Raw genomic sequence first — 18,075 nt, forward strand, 5'->3', positions numbered from 1 at the left:
GATTAACACGAGAAACGGATGGAATTAAGAGGGGGTGGGGGGGAGATAACAAGACAAAATCTCGATCAAAATTTCGACCATGTTTCTCCAATTTATATCGATTTAATATATCGCTACCAGGTGTTTCCGATTTCTAACAATGAAAATCGACGTGAACGCGATATTCACACGCGAGAAACTTATTCACAAATATTTCAAGATTTCTATAATTTTCGTAGCGGCTCGAGAAACACCTCGTGCGAATACATCAAGGATGATTCCGTCGTGTATCGACGAATGATCGAAGGGTTAACCGGCCCGAGTAAAAGAAGTCGTAAAAGCTAGTAATCTAGTAAAAAGTTACTAGGTTACTAAAAAGTTACTTTACTAGTAAACTAGTAAAAATTGAGAGCCTGCCTCGTCGCCACGTTTACAGCCGGTTCCGTCCGTCCGTCCATCCACTTACCTGTTGAACGATAATTAATTTGGAACCGAATCACGAAGGAGGGGAAGGGGATTTGCGATAATTTTTCCTTTTTTCCTTTTTCATTATACACCGGCTATAATCGAGGCGAGCCGACAGGCTGTCCGATATTTTTCTAATTAATTTTCTTGCAACGAAATCGGGAGGGGGGTTGATGATTGATTGATGGATGGAGCCCACGTACGAGGAGGGCTCCCCGAATTTCCCTGACACTCGTTTCCGAGGAACGAGGCGGAAAAAAAACACGTGATTTATTATTCGTCGTGGGCCCATCTCGTTCCAGGTTTCTTTCGCACGATCGAAGCGAGGGAATCGATGAAAAAGGGATGGCACGGCACGAAGGGTGGCGTTCACGCGCCAAACACGTAGACACGCAGACGTCGATTCTTTCGAATGTTCGTCGATCCGTAATTTTTTTTTGTGAAATTTCGAAATATCGGGGATGTCTCGTACGGATCGATCTCAACTCGATTCGAGGCCCTCCTCCTCCTCCTCGTTAATTTCCTTTACGCGGGGAAAAAAAAAAGGAAAAAAAAAAACATTCTCTCGCTTCGTACCCTTGATCGGATATAACAAACATAGACAGGGTAACAATGATCCAGGTACAATTATATACAATATATTTAATCGAACCAGCTATATATGTATAGGTATATATAGGTGTGTCGTATATGTATAATCGGGCCAAATTCGGTTTCTAATAACGATTAAGTGGGGCAAAAATTGGATAGGAGGGGGAGTAATCAACATCAACAGGCAAAATGGGTCGAAAATGATGAGAGGCTCGTAATTTTGAAAATATTTCAACATATATATATTTTCTCGAGAAAGAAAAGAATCAAATTCCATCTAAAATATATAGAAAGTTAATGGAAACAAATCGTACATACATCTTCTCATCATATTCCGATCCACGATTTTTCAATTATGGATTCCAATTTAACGAGGGGATCGAAAAATTTTCATCATTTTTTTCTAATTCTCTTAACACAGATCGAAGATTGTTGGTGGGGGAGGATTGTGAGGGGGGGGATATCTCGAAGGTTGGCAAGTAGAAGTGTCGAAAAGATGGTGCTCGTTACTGGGCCGACGGCAAAAGTGAATTGACGGAGCTTTTCAGACGGACACTTAAGATTCAATTTTATCTTGCCTGGCTGATCTGAAGTGGATGCTCCACTACAGGCTCCCGGTGTTCCTTCGGCTATGCATTATTCATGAAAGCAACTCGTGTTATATATTATAATACGCATTATTATCGGGGCAATTAATTGCGACGCGCTCGGTGACAATTACGTATAATTTATTCTTTCTTTTCCCTTTTTTTTTCTCTCTCTTCTAGCTTGTATCTTATCATCTTTTCCTTCCTCCCCCGATCCCTTCTATCAGGCTATAAAATAAAAATATGACGACTTGGAGGAGCACAGGAAAGTTTTGAAGAAATCGACGAAATTTGTTTATTTATTTATTTATCTACTCTTTTCTTTTTCTCCCTGAATCTCGTCGTTCTTACCGCGAAGCTCGTTCGTTGAAATTCCTCTGAAAGGATCATTTAACGTCATTCGATTTCAAAACTCAGCTCAGATCTCGACGATAATATTCTTGATTGGAATAAATGAATATATATATATATAGAGCTTGGAGTTGAAACGTTCGTGGGACGATTTCGAAGAAGAATCGAAACACGTTGTTCGTCCGAATCGAGAGATTTCTCTGGCACGGTTTATTATTGATGGTGGAGAGATGCGTTCGCGCTTGGCAACACGTTGTACCAATTAGTATCTGTCCAAGAGGTAGAGGAAGAGTTTGACGGTAATTAGCATCGATGATTGTCCGATTTTTGCATCGAAAATAGAAAGGAGAACCTTAATTTCATTCTCGTATTAATATTCGAGGATGTGTTTGTTAATATGCATGACGTTTCTTCAAATTCTTCAAATTTGAATCAAGAATTATATCCTAAAAATGATAGGCCAATGTCTCACGAGCTGAAATTAGGGCTTGTGTTTCGTTCCTTTTTTCAGGAAACGTTCGTTGCTCCAACTCAAGAAAATTCTCTCGAGAGAATTGCACGAACGAAGAGTTCAAAGTTCATTTCGAAATCGATGGGGAAAGAGAACAACGACGTGCATTGTTGAACATTTTCAATTAAAAATCTACTCACAGCTATCTATACGGAAATTATATATAAACGAGAATTCAAAGAGAGAAAAATATTTATCCGTTCGTTTCGATCAATTTCCCTTTTCCTTCAAAGAAAAGAAACAAAGAAAAAGTGTGTACAGCAGCAGAATAGATTAATCAACGCATACAAAGTTCGCCCCCTTTTAACCAAACTTGTTCACGAGAAAGCAATCGCGTTGCAAAGTTGGAAACTCGGATGGAAGATTTGCATAGTACGAAGTGGCGAAGCGTGGCACTTGGACAAAAGGCGAGGATTAGGTAACGCGTGGGTCAATAATCGGGGACAAAGACGCGGTTCACAGAGTTTGATGACGATGACGATCGAGAGAAAGGACTCCTGTAATTAATGCGAGAGAAGAAGACTAGGAGAATAATAACGATAAAAGGAAAAAGATATTAAAATATTCGAATAATTGAGAAAAAATAATAACATTAACGATCGAATATTTAATGAAACGATTAATTTCGTTGAGAAAATGAATCGAGCCAAATTTTTAATTATATCACAGATGGGATGCTCCTCTGCAAAATTCGAATTTGAATTTTGCGTCCAAAGGACGTATTTCAAGAGCGAAGCGAATGTCCACTTAAAAAAAAAAAAAAAAAATCTCCATACATTTTAATATCCCGTGCAATATTTCGCGAATAAAAATCCGTGAATATAAATATTCACTCTGAATTTATCCCGATACTTTTCCACTCTCCGTATCCCGATATATAAAAAAAAACGAAAAGAAAAATTTCGTCTTTTTAAACTTTTAAAAACTAAGTTTTCTTTAAAATAATTCCACGTAACGAGAAGAAGAAACAAGATTACGATAATGATAATAATAATCTAATTTCCTCGTCGAAAAGGAATGGAAAAAGAACAAAGAAAATTTCCATTTTCTCTTCGACCGATCGAGATGAAACACGCGCCAAAGAATCGCCGATCCTTTTTCCTTTCTCTCTCTCTCTCTTTCTCTCTTCTTTCCACCACTCGTCGTCCATTGTGAACCAGCCACGCGACGCACTAAACGCACGCGACGACGCGCGCCCAAGTGTTCCGTGCGACCGTGGAAATAAAAAAAAAAAAAGAACTCGACGACGTTGGAGAAAGAGGAAGAGAAGGAGGAGGAGGAAAGTTGACACGTGCAAGAAAAATTCAGCTTCAGAGACCTGGAAACTTTGCCGGCTGGCTTGTACGACGCGAAATGTCCCGCGGGAAATGTTCTTCGGGAGATTTTTGCCGTTAAGCCGGGGGGAGGAGGGTGGAGAGAGTTGACGAAAATTGATCCGAGAGAAACTCGCGCGGCAAAAATAAGACGAGAATCGACTGTAACCTCGAGATAATTCGAAAAAAAAAAGAAAAATATATATATGTATCCTTAAAAATTGTCCAAGATGTTGGTATCGAATATTACGATAAACAATTCTGGGAATAATTTAATTCTGGAAATTGAGATGTGAACAACGAAATTTGTGTTCCACGTCGATTGTCCAAGAACGAGATTCGATCTTTTCGATCGATTTTATCTCGAAATAAATAATGTCATTTTCCATATATTTATATATCATAACAACCTCGTACATTTTTCCCGATCTAATAGTGAAATTATCGGGATACAGATTGAAACAGATGAACCGATATTTTTATTAAATCAATCTCTTATTCTCTTTCCTTCGATTCGTCTGATAATCCAAATAGCCAACGAAAAATATAAATCTTATATACTTCTACTACGTCTTTCCTCCACTAAATACTGGATAATCGATACTTGATGCATAATCGAAACAGTGGCAAACGATGATGACGCTTTTCCTCGAAAGAGAGATCTCGATCCCTCGGAACACGCGCGTGGACGAGGCACACGTACAAGGAAACGCGTATAACTGTGGACTGTCCCCCTCCCCTAAGGTCAAGGCCGGATACCACTGGTCGTCGTACAATTTTCTAGTCGATAACCGTGCAAGGATGACTCGTGTGTATATGCGAATATCCATCCATCGTTCGTTGTTTCAATTTCTCGTTGACGAAGTAAGGAAGCAAGGAAAGCAGTTTCCGATCTCATCTGTGAACCCTGTTCTGTTTCAGAACTTGTGCCTTGGTCTCGAGATATTCGTTCAACATCTGTTAAATCTCGATCGTCTGCACGAAGAAATGTGAGCATCGAGGAGAATAATAAATTGATTTTTGATTGTGTGTGAAAAAAGAAAGATCCGTGCAGATATTCTTTTCCTTCTTCCAATTAAGAATTAATCAGCCGTGAAGAAATTGTAAAGATTATACGATCCAATAGATCTTTCTTCTTTGCTTTCTTTTTTGGATGGAACAGATTGCAGTGGAAGTATTTTAAATCATTACTTTCTCGATTTCGATTGGAATTTGTCCGAAATTAGAGAAACCAAATCCGTGAGGAGAGAGAACTATTTGTTTGGGGTTGGGTCGAAAGGAGGCGGAATTAAAAAATCTCAATCTCTTTATTTCCTTCAGACACGTCGCCTCAATCGTCAAAGGATCTCCCCGATTCCTTCCTTTCTTTCTTTCTCTCCATCCGGAAGAGAGAAGCGTCGTGAACATAATCGTTGGAACGAGATCGTTGGAATGCGTGGCGAGGATCTTGCTTAAAAATCGTATCATATTCCCGGCTCGATCAAAGGGAAAAGAGAAAAGAGAAAAACCAATCCCCCCACGGAAGATCCGATTCCACTCTTATTTCCACCGCGGGATATGTTTCAACGAGGAGGAAGACAATCTCTCTCTCTCTCTCTCGAATCGAGAAAAATTTTCTTTCTTCCTCGATGCTGCTAAATGTTCGAACGCTGTATGTCCTTGAAGAAAATTTTCCACGTGGAAATACAGCTCTACACTTTCCGGATATCGAACCGTTTCGCGGTACGTTGACAGTGACAAACGTTTCCATCAACCACCAACGATTCCATCGAGAAGTCGATGGCGTGGTCTAATGTTTGAGCAATCGACCGAGATACGTGGAAACGAATTGGTGGAAAAGAAAAAAAAGATAACGAATATTATTCTGATTCAAACGGAGGACGGTTTCTGTGTTCCTAACTTATTCGACGATACCGGAAACAGTTCGTGATCTTTACAAAATCGTCGGTTAAAAACAACAAAATCGATCCGTTCAGCGTTGAATTATTAATTAACACGTGAGAAATAAAGAAACGAGGATTATGAAAGATTGAAATTTGAACATTATCGTGCAAATTTTCTATTCTTTTAACAATTAGCCGCTGAAAGAGTCGATTTAATTAAAAATGGACGACAACCCTTTAATGGAATGGCCGCGAGCGAGCCGAGGATTGGCCTTGAGACGGCGCTCGAGATCGGCACTCGGATCCGGCTTGCGTCGCGAGATACGAACGAAATCAATTAGGGGATGGTCCCGCGCCAATTTATGTCGCCAATTTTGGTATCGATCTCGATAAATCTCTGGAAATATTTACACCGTTATTCCCAGCCGGTGAATCACGATTATTGAAAAAAACGAACGTTCGATGTCATCCGATTATTAAACATTCCGTATGAATTATGCTCGAGCGGTTTGTTGAAAGAGAGAGAAACAAATTCTGAAACTCTCTGATTTTATAGAAGGGAAGAGAGAAGACTCGTAGTTTTTCTTTATCGAGGGGGGAGTATTAAGGGAAATTGACTTGTTGGAAAAGAATTACAACGGATTCTTCCCTAAAAGGGTTGATTGCACGCGGATGGCAAGCCGGACGGAATGCCAAACAACAAAGGGTGTTCGTTCTCGACCGAGAAAGCGAAAAAAGTCGATCCTCGACCGATCGATTTAACTCTCCTCCTCCTATTCTACACACACACACACCTCCGTACAATAGCTCTAGCTAAATCTCTAGTAATCTCGAACGATTTTCGTTTAGACTTAGTCTCTCCTATCTATACGAAGAAAAGAAGTTATTTTTTTTTCTCTGTCTTAAAAACTAGATTTCTTTTTTTCTTTTTCTTTCCGAAAGCTCGCACACCTTTTTTTTTGGTCTCAACCTGCTGCCAATCCAAAGGATCCACGATACACGATCCATAGAAACCTGGATGCGATCGCGCGAGAATCGAGGAACAAGTTTCGAAAAGATCGATCGCCGATCGATCTTTCGAACGTGTGTAACATCTTCGAAAGATAGATTTCAAAGCTGATGCTTTCAAAGTTTGAACAAGTTTGCCAAGGGAACGAAAAGGGAAGAAGTGAAGTTTCGGAGAACGAGCTTCGTTCGTCTCCGATTCCACGCGTATTTTGTATCACGATGCATATACAACAACGATTTGGTCGGCGGCTTTATCCAATTCCCCCTTTGAACTGGATAAAGGGAAAAAAAAGAATAAGTGGGATTCTATATGTTAATACAATCCCGAGAACGAAACAACGCGTGCAAGAAGAGATTCTCTTTCTTCCCCTCTCTCTCTCTCTTCTTTTCTTTCTTTCTCTTTCTTTCTTTCCGTCCCGTGATCTTCAATCGAACACGCGGTTTCGCCCGGGACGAATCACTTCCACTTGGTGTCCACACCGCGAATGCTTCAGCGTCGTCTCGTGGAACTTGATGGAATTCGGACAGAGAGTTAGTGTAATTTAGTAGAAGGGGGGGGGGGGGGCGTGTGGTTTAATTAATTATTTGTGCGATCGGACGAGAAGAAGGCGGGCACGAGCTCGGGCAGGATTCGATGCGCGGCTTCCAGTCGAGTTTTTTCTCCTCTCTTCTTTTTTTCGTTCCTTTAATCTAAAAATGGAAGACGTAGGACAGGGCTGACGAGCGGCGAAGCTCGACCTAGACGGGGAAGACGATTCATAAACGCTTGGAATTATATCGGACCTATTCGAACGAGCAACAATGGCATCGTCCATCCATCCATCCATCCACTGATTTACGCATGGCTCGAGATCTCTTCTTATGTAACACGCAATTTTATTCGTGATAAAAATCGATCGTAAGTCAGAGATCATATGAACGAAGTTTCCAGCGTGAAAGAAGAGAAGGAAATTCAGCGGCAACGTTCGATCTAAACGTTGTTTCGGAGAGAATAACGCTTCAGTTTGCTTCCATTTGGACGATTTCGGAGCGAAGACTCGTACACAATACGGCAGGAACACATTTGTTGTGCCGTTGACGGCTCAACCACCCGCGTATGTTCCTTCTCTTGCGTATGAATCTTATCATTGATTTAAAGCCGTTCGTGGAACACGTTCGCCACAACTGACACCGTGAAACAGACAAACATGTACGTACGTCTGACACGCCTTGTCATATCCTCGATCAACATCGCGCGATGAATCCGTTTAAATCTGATTGTATTTCGAAATTTTCATCCATCCATGATATAATAATAATAATTACTTTTCTCGATCGAGGAGTATTGCACATCGTAGAGTAGAGGAAATTTCCATTTCACGTGAATTTAAGCGTTAAGTTGAAATCCAGCCGAGCTTCTGTTATCTGAACTGGTGCCAAGCGTCAATTATACGAACATCTGTTGTGAATGGGGGGAGGGGGGAGGGAAACAAAGACGTAACGAAACGACAGCTGCACCGATCCGGAAAAAAACCGGCGGTACGAGTTGATGGTTAAACGTTCGAGGGAGGTGAAGAAAGGTGGCAACTGATCGCTCGACGACAACCATCAAATATTAATTAAACGGCTCTCTCTCTCGTTTATAAACGGATTATTACTTTCACGATCGTTTTTTAAAATCCCTCCTCTCTATACACGCGCCTCGACGAGAATTTATTCGAACGAAAAGTTGAAAAAGTTTTGCGGAGGGCATAATCGATGGACCTCGCAACAACAATCCAGGGGAGAGAATCCACGATTCTGCACAAATGCTCGTGTAAATGGGAGCTTCCCTTCCATTCCTCTTCAGAGATGAAAAGGAAACCTCTTCCAACCGGATGGAAATTATCGAAAAGAAAATAGCGAACAACAGGTGAGAGAGAGAGAGAGATAAAGAGAGACTTTAATCGATCTCTCGAGATTCAATTTCGAGATGATGATTCTGAAGAGGATGAATAATTAGCGAATTAACGTGATTGAAAAAGAAAGAAGTAAGAAGAGGAACAAGAAGTCGCTTGATGGAACTTGAATGAGCTTCTTTCATATACCATTCCCTTGGTTTCAATTTCAAAAAAATCCAAATTTACTTAGCTTCGAATAAATTTCGACAATCGTCCAAGACGATTGAAAGATTATCGATCTATATATATATATATATATATATATATATATATATATATATATATATATATATATATATATATATATATATATATCCTTTATCTGGAGAATAAAGGGAGGATTAACACGGCGGAACTGGAATGGAATGGAATGGAAATGGAATGGGCCGAAAGAAAAATGGCGAGTTCGTTCGAGGGAGAACACAAGGGGGATTAGAAAGGAGAGAGAGAGAGGAAGGAGAACGGAACACTTAATGGGGTTCCGATGGGGTCTCGTCCCCGATCTGCCAGAGGATCATTTATCACTTCTCATTTTCCCTCGTTAACGTCGATTCTGCTCACCCACTACGAGAATCCCCGCTTCTTTTCGAATTTCGACTCGATATTCGCGTCCTCTCGCAACGACTATTTATTTACCTCGTTGCTTTGCTCGCGCGATATAAAAACTGGTAAAAAACGAGCGTTGGAAAGAGATTTCGAGCCAAACGTACCTTCGATTTCTGTTCTAATACGAATCTTCTCGAGGAGAAGGACGAGATAAACTCGTTCTCACAGCTGTGAGACTGGTTTGGCAGAGAATCTACTACTCTGCGTGTTTCGAGAGAGGGAGAGAGAAAGTGAGATTCGTGAAAAGGCCGCTCGACTGAAAGAGGTAAATCCTAAGGTCTCGATCTACGAGAGATTCTCAAAGAGAGATTTGGTGATTTCGATTAAGGGGGAGGGAGGGGGGAGGGCTCGTCGTCGATTCGAAATTATCCAACCGTCCATCAGCAGGGTGAATACGAGCATTTTCCACCCCCTCTCCGATTCTATCCGCTACGACATCGATTTAGAATTCGCCACCGAATATAAGAATACTAGTGGATCAAGGCTAAAGAGGATAATTTTCAAATTAGAAAAGGCCGATAACGATAACTCGTCCATGATAATAATCTAGAATAAACGCTACGAATAATTCTACTACGGATGATTTAGGGCCCTTTATCGAGGCTTCGAGAGCCTCGATCATCGAATGGTGTTCGAAGAAAAAGATGAGGAATCGAGATGTCGCGAGAATTCGCGTTCGTCTATCTCTAAACTCTTGATATGGATCCGACAGAATCACTGGGACACGTAATTGTGGATACATAAGGGAGGAACACGGCCGCTCGTGTCTCGAGAAATTTATATAATAGCAATCACAGAAGAAATGTATCACAAAGGAAAGCCTCGAGAGATTCCCTCCTTTCTTTCTTTCCTTCTTTCGATTCGATCGGGGAAAAAAATCGAAAAATCCTATCTTCGAAACTTATCTCCCTTTCGAAACTCTCGAAACGTTCCGAATGGATCTTTGGAAGAGTTCCAAGAACGCACCGCGTGCGTTCTATCATTTTATTTTATCCCTTCTATTCGTCACTCCACGTAGAACACGGATAATAACACGGAAAAGAAAATCGGGATCGAGGAACCGCGGTTATTCCAACGTTTCTCGACTCGTTTTACCGATCGTTGGTAAACGAGAAACCGATAAAAGCGATCGTCTCGCGGCTGTTCCGATTATATCACATTGCGAAATTGTTGCGGTTCCAACATCGAGGAATCTTCGATAGCTTTTCCCCAGTGTTCGAAACGGCAGATTTATCTAGCTAGCTTATCAAATACGAATGCGCCGAATAATCCGTGATGCGGCGCACGATGGGGGGGGGGATGATGATGAATTATTAGCTGATGAGAATATCAGAATATCAGGGGGGGAAGAGAGAGAGCACACGGGTTCGAAATTCGAACCCTCGTTGGCAGTGCTTGTGGGAGAGACTCTCCTCTCCGGAGAGTCGTGCTTAACAACCGGGATTCGATGTCGACGATATTTCGTTGTCGCGACTCCACTTCACACCTCGTGAAGGATAATCCGTTACGTTATGCATCTCGACTCGACGTAACTTCGTCATCTACATATATATAATATAATATAGAGCGGTGTTATTGTTGGAATCGAGAAGGGAGACTGGGGAGACTTTCACTTAAACGTCGAATCCCGGCGATTAATCTCCAAGCGACTCGTAATAATCTAAAAATCGTGAACGATCGTTAGGACCATTGATCGATCCAGTCTTCGAGGACCTGGATCGGAACACAAACGAAATTTTTCGATTTCTCTCGAACCTCGAACCTGGTTGACCAAGCAAGATCGAGAAGATCATCCCAAGCTGACCAACGATCGAGACAGATAAGATCGAATTAACCTAAAGCTTCGCGAGAAATTCCCCTCGTGTCGGACCCAAACAATCGAAATTAGCGCCTATAGAGAGTCAGTCAGTTTTTGGAATCAAAAATCCCTCGAATCCCTCCAACATATTCAGTCTTTCCTCGTATCCTCGTCGTCGAGATCGAGTGCCGATCCTCCAATAAATTCTTCGAATCTAACCTTCGTAATAACCAAGCTTCCACCCCTCCTGCAAAAGCGAACTCGAATAAATAACAAGTCACCTCTTCTGAAGAAACGAAAACATGTCTCTGCAGGGGTGGCGCGAGAGATCGGCCGTGACGATACGCGATCTCAATCGACGAAAGCAACGAAATTCCTTCGAAATTTGCGAATCGCTGTCCCGAGCCCGGCTCACACCCTTGTCTCGTTGTAGGGGCTGGAGGAGGTGGTGGTGGTGGTGGTGGTGGTGGTGGTGGTGGTGGTGGTGGTGGTGGTGGTGGTGATGGTGCCCTGGCGACGTTGCCGATCACTGTCACCGGGCACGTTAAACGCGACGTTCGGCACCGTGGTCGGGTCGACCGGCTGATAATGGGACTGCGCCGGCTGCGATTGGTGAGAGTGGGAGGAAGACGAGGGCGGGCCCTCGCTTATGGAGGTCGTCGAGGCGAGAATACGGCGACCGCGTACCTGGTAACGTTGGGGGTAGCAGCGGCCGCAGCAGGCGTGCAGCAGGCCGCCCCTCGAGGCAGTGCTGTGCGCGGGAGAGGTGAGGGGCGAGGGGGAGCCCGGCCTCTTCGGGGCACCGTTGTAGGGCACCTCCATCTCCACGAACTCGCGATCCTGAAACAGAGATCGTCGCGTTTGGTCAGTTCAAATTGCGTTTTCTAGAAGGATTCTAAGGGAGGACGAGTGAATTTTTGCAAAATAATTTTAGGGAGGCGAAGGATCTTTTGAATTGAAAGGAAAAATCAGTTTAAATTGCGTTTTCCAGGGAGTGAATTTTTGTGCAAAATAATTTTAGGGAGGCGAAGGATCTTTTATATCTTTTGAATTGAGAGGAAAAAGGGGATTATTGTTCAACGTTCAGGGGTGAATAGACCCGACGAGGATATTATTTCGTTATTCGTTATTGACTTGTGCGCGCACACACACGTATACGTTTCAATATAATTAATAACCGTGAGAAAGTTTGTGTAACGTGATATTTTAATCCTAAACGCGTACAAGGAAAATAGAAATCGAACATTCTTGTTTATTTAATGTAGCGCCACGTGAGTTTTTTTAGATCAAGGGTAGAATCGTCTAGGTATACTTAAAGCTATAACGTAACTCGCATGGTAAAGCCTGCCGCGCCTCGAGTTTACAGCCTCGTGATCTCATCGTCTAAAGTTTCCATCCCCTTGTTCTATAACTTTTATAATTCACGATACACCATCGATATACCTCCTCGTTACCCGTAAATTTCATCGATCCGTGGCAAATTTTTAATACCGCATTTCCTTTGTTTATGATTCCATTTTTTTTTCTTTTTTTTTTTTTACATTACACACAAGTTTACACACAAGTAACTTTGCACAAGGTTAATAATCATACCTTCTAAATGTTTCACAAAGCGAGTTAAAGTTTATAAACTCGATGCAAAGATTTTTTTTTTTATTTTTTTCCATCAGAATTAATCACGATATCGAATAAATTGCACGACAGTAGATAGAGTATACGGCTAGTCGGACAATCGTGCAATGCTTCGACCCGAATAGATTTTGAAACGTGATAGATACATGGTTCGAATGTTGACTCGAATATATTTGAAAATAAAATTTTCGAATAATTATTTTATTGTGATTGCGAAGAGTGACGATTTTTCTTTTTCTTAAATCAATTCTAACCCAATTTTATTCCAAAATAACTTAAACTCTCAACGATTAAATAATTTTTCATTAATTCAACTTTTTCTTTTTTTAAATTAATTCCAAATTTAAAAGAAAAACTGTCGAGAATTGCTTTCGACAATATTCATTTGTCGAGAAATATTCCGAAAAAGTAATTGTTATTTACTTTCAAATACACTCGCGCTCCCTTAGATAGAAATATCTTTTTAAAAGGGGTCTAAAACGAAGAGGATAAAAAAGTGGAGGGCAAAAATATACGAGTGTGCCGAGGAAAATAGTTGAAAAGAGGAGAAGTGGTGAATATGTCGGCATTTTCACAAGGGCAATTTCATCGGGTCCCATTGTTGTCGACCGAAGTTTGGTCCACCGGGTATTGCTAGAATACTGCAACTTGTTTCTCTTCTCGAATTACACAGCCGGGGGGGAAAGCACGCGCGTTTACGCGAAAGGCTTATTGTTACAGTTGTGTTCACAGGATTTCGTCCATAATCACGCTGGAAATATTTACATTCCTGTACAATGCAACCTCGAAATTCATCCTAATTCTATTGATCTAATTCCAACTAATAAATATAATAACGATACGCTCGAGTAAATGAAACGAAGAAGTAAAACTATTATTCTTTCTCTTTCCAATCTTAAATAAAATTCTTATTCTTTCTCTTTCCAATCTTAAATAAAATTCTTATTCTTTCTCTTTCCAATCTTAAATAAAACTCTTATTCTTTCTCTTTCCAATCTTCTGTAACGATATTTAAATCAATCTTGTATCTCAACCACTATCAATTTATCCAAAGATCTACAATCGATTATCACTTCGCGTCGCAACGACTATATAAATTTTTCTCGCTTCCAATTTGTATAAATCGATAACCGATCGATGGAAGGGTAAAAATGAAGGGAAAGGAAAAGGGTTAATCAACTTAAACCAGGCATCCATAATGCTCGACCGCAAAAAAATAAGAGCAGGCAAAGGGTTTGATAACCTCGAGGGATCGATCGAGGGCAAACGATGGAAAATCTATCGAGTGTTTAACCGAGGGCTCCCCCCCTCCCCGAACTTTCCTTCTAAAGTGATTTCCCAGATGAGATTGCGTGGCTGGGCCGGCATTTCCACGGGATCAAATCTCGCGCTTGCAAGTGGCCGACTCTCGCCCCAAACTGACGTCGATCGTCGATAACCGATCCTTTTCCTTTCCCGCCTATGCATTCGAAGTTTCATCGATCGATCAGCGATAAGATCGAGACAAGGCCGGGTCAAGTGGGCCCTTGGATGTTCCTCCTGCGTTTTAAAAAGAAGAAAAGTCGTAAGACGAAAATTCACTTTCAATAATCAACCCCCTTTCTTTCTTTCCTTCCGTGAAAAATCGATATCGATGACCAATCTCTCGATTCGAAAGATCGATGGATGAAGAAGAAGAAATCGTTGGCAAATGGATGGATCGAATATTAGATCTTGGATCTCTTCCAGTTAGCTCTAAATAATTCGTAATACATTTTTCTTCTCGTCGATTATCAGCGATGAAGGAAAATTTCTTCTAATTTTATTTTTATATCTTGAAAGAAAAGGAATCGAAATGCTGCTTCGAAGAAACGAGAGAGTCATCTTACTCGTCCGCGAGACGAATTCCGTTACGTCGACATCTAACATCTTATCCACATACACGTTCCAGTACTTTCACCGCAAAGTGTGGCCATTGATCGGCGTTTCCTCGTCGATAAAACTCTCGTCTATCGACGATTCAACGCCGCCAAGTTACGACGTTTTCGATGAAAAGCCGAATCGTCTTCGACGCATTCGTTTCGATCCGATCGAAAACGTGGATACAAATATTTAAATTTCACTCGAAAGTTCCGATATACACACACACACACGCTGAAAGGAAAACAGATCTATTTCGATCGTGAAAAATATTCCCTTTTTGCAGGAAAGAAGAAAATGGCAGAAGAAAGAACGATTCATCAAACGAGCTCACTCACTCTCTTTTATCCGTCCAAGTCACTTTCTCAAAGTCTCTATCGTTTCCCTCGGATTAAACTCGTCCTTATCGTGTCTCGGAGAGAGCCTCTTATTTTCGTCCCCGCGAGCATCATCCAAGTGTGGAAATAAAACGAGCCACTTCCTCCTCCACGCCGAATCGGCAAAAAAGATATCTCTTTCATCCTCCCCCCTCCTCTTATTTCTCACCGCGAGCATCTTCTCGTGAAGATGGAATTCTACTCTCTCCTATTCCCAACGAGATTTGATCTTCGACGGATGGAATGGGCGAATACTTCTCGATCGAGCGAGATAAGGATACTTTGGAAAGAGAGAGAGAGAGTTTCGATTTTTGTGGAATCTTTGTTGGTTCATCGATCAAGGCTCCAACATCGTCTCGAATGATAACGATTCGAGGATAGACAGGTACGTATGTGTGTGTGTGTGTGTGTGTTTCCACAACTTTGTTTCAAAGCGACGACTTGGACGGTTTCTTTGTCACATAGTGGGGCAAGGATACGCGCTCCACTTTGATCAACGAACAAAAGGGAGCTGTGCGGCTCGGTAACGCGCCGCTTTGTTCGATCAATCTTTTCCTTGTGCCTTCCTTGTGGAAAAAGCCTTACTTTGCTAAGAACAACGGATAACACAGAGAACACTTCTCTCCGCTATTTGTTTCCGATTCCGATCCGAGTAAGTTGTAACAGAGTGGAAGGAATGGCCGACTGACAAATCGACGGGGCCCCGAGAATTATTAACGGATTGGAAACAAGATTTCGATTGGGGAGAGGAGAGCGAGAGTGTATTTAACGACATGAAGGGGAGAATTTCTCAAGAATTCTTTCGAATCGTTCCAAAGTAACGAATATAAATTGCACTTTTATAAATAAAACTGTTTTCGTTTCCTTTTTTCGTTTGAAGATGATGAAAAGATGCGTACAATTTTTTCAATTTTTCTTTGCCGCGAGTCGAAATTCGAATTCCTCGAAAACTTTGGATACTTTTGATCGATTCGAAGAAAATATCGAACGAGCTCGTTAAATTCGACGCAAGTTGTCCAATTAAATTACGTATATATTGTAATAAATGTTTAAATGTTCGTCGAATCGAAATTTTTCCGTTCAATTTTTCTTTGCCATTGAAATTCGAATTCCTCGAAAACTTTTGGATACTTTTGATCGATTCGAAGAAAATATCGAACGAGCTCGTTAAATTCGACGCAAGTTGTCCAATTAAATTACGTATACATTGTAATAAATGTTTAAATGTTCGTCGAATCGAAATTCTTTCGAATCGATATAACCAAGGAAAATAGAAAATTTATTTACGGATTATATATTTACAACAATTCCCTCCTCTTTGATTAGTTTCGAATATATAAATACCAGTAGGCAAAGTTGCAGGAGAATAAATTTGCACGCTCGTTTCGACTTCGAAATCCCAAATAATTTTCATCGAAACGATTCGAGAGAAGAATCTCAACATATTCCGCACCAAAACAAAATCTTCCGTTCCACGAATTCGAGCGAATCCTCGTTAATTCTCCCCGTATCTCCTCGTCAGAGAGAAAAATATACAATTCCATTCCGTTCCGCGTGCGCGTCAGAGAATAGAAATGCGAGGAGGGGGGAAAGAAAGAAAGAGAAGAAAGAAAGAAAGAAAGAGAAAGAAAAGGGAAAGAAATCGAGCAGCCTCGAACAATATAACAAGCCGACGTTACGCTATTTCTGTTACGATGGATCGCGTTATAAACGCAACTGACCTCTCCAAGATAGTGACGCGTGTCATGACACCGTTTTGGCCACCAATTGCGTCTTCCGTTCAACGCAACCATTGATCGCAACCGTGCTAGCTACAGCTGCGAGCCGTTTAAATATAAATTAAACAAAATTCCGCGCCGCGGCTTCGCCTCGTTTCCCGCGCACAATCGCGTTTAATGGGTTGGAGGAACCCGTGCATATCCCCTCCCCTTTTCCACTTAACCTGGCTGCAATTTTCGTCTCGAATTCAATTTCCATTTCGAGAGGATTGGAAATTTCGAGAAAAAGAAAAGAAAGATGGACGATGGTGATGGATTAGAAAGCGAATACGAAATTTTTTTTAACGATCAAATTGAATCGAGATTTAAAATATCGTTGACAAGTTCTTTCTCTGACGAGCACGTTCAATTTTTTATTAAATTCGATTTTGATTTCTTCGCAACGAGTGAATAGTTGTTCGTCGAATAAATCTCGAGAAGGGGGTTGAAGAATAATAAGGGGAGGGGTTTCGTGGAAATTTCGGTTCGGAACCGGTATTTCGGTCGCAGGGCGATAAGCGTTGGCGAAGACGGATACACGCAACACGGATGCGACACCATTTTAGAAATGCAGCGACCGCAAGACGAAGCCAGAATGGATATGCATTCCCCGCTTAATAGAGGCGGTAGGTGATCAGCGTTCGTAAATTCAGCCGGGCCATCCTCGTCCCCCATAAATAACTCGACCTGACCCCGCTCTCTCGCTGCTCCACACTTGTCCCGCCATTTTATGAATGTCCACTATTCTCGAGCCTTCCCCGTCCTATCTCAAACTTAGAAATCGCCCTTAACCACGAAATAATCCGGATGGATGATGGAGAAAAATTTCTTACAAATCTCCCGTTTTTCCAAATTTCATCTGTTTTAAGGGAGGCTGCAAGGTTTTAATTTAGTTTCCCGTTTTCCAGAGGGATAAATTAGGTTCGAATAATTCGTAATTGAAGATGGACAGGAAGGGGTGGGCAGGTTGGTCCGTTGCCAAGCGTGGAAGGGAAGGTTTCTTTTTTTCCCCTCGAGTGTCGTCCATTTTTTTTTTCTTTTGGAAATGATTATTCCATTCCAATGTTCTCCGAGATTCTTGGAACAGAAGGGATTATTCTTCCGGAAGCGAGGAAGAGGATTGAAAATTTTCCATTAGCAATTTTGGAAATTTACTATTCGTACAACGCGGATATCCGGCGTTGCGTATTATTCGACCAATTTAATATCCGGGATACGAAACTTGAACGAAGAAAAGACCTCGTCGATTCAATTTCGTCCAGGATTTTCTTTTGAAGGGGGACACTTTTCCTCTTCTTCGAGGAGGAAGGAAAAGAAATTTTCACGAGCGGTTTCTTCCTCAGCGCGATCCATCGAGTCGGAAAAATTATCAATTTTTCTTCTCGTTGTGCGTGAGGGA

The 18,075-nt window shown here is 41.4% G+C and overlaps 1 protein-coding gene across 9 annotated transcripts in view; it reads right to left on the bottom strand.

Moving 5' to 3' along the window:
* LOC408576 (potassium voltage-gated channel protein Shal) overlaps positions 1-18,075 on the bottom strand; it is a 104,669-nt gene that overhangs the window by 25,789 nt on the left and 60,805 nt on the right. For 7 of the 9 annotated variants that reach the window (XM_026442628.1, XM_026442624.1, XM_026442620.1 and 4 more), the window contains exon 4: positions 11,699-11,851. The exons of 1 other annotated variant lie outside the window; for it this stretch is intronic. In XM_026442628.1, coding sequence (XP_026298413.1) covers positions 11,699-11,851 — 153 coding nt within the window. Of the gene's footprint in view, positions 1-1,613; positions 1,665-11,698; positions 11,852-18,075 lie in introns of all 9 variants that reach the window. One more of the 9 variants, XM_026442625.1, reaches the window with a different exon arrangement.

The sequence above is a fragment of the Apis mellifera genome, linkage group LG1, assembly GCF_003254395.2.
Source record: "Apis mellifera strain DH4 linkage group LG1, Amel_HAv3.1, whole genome shotgun sequence".
Classification (NCBI taxonomy): Eukaryota; Metazoa; Arthropoda; class Insecta; order Hymenoptera; family Apidae; genus Apis; species Apis mellifera.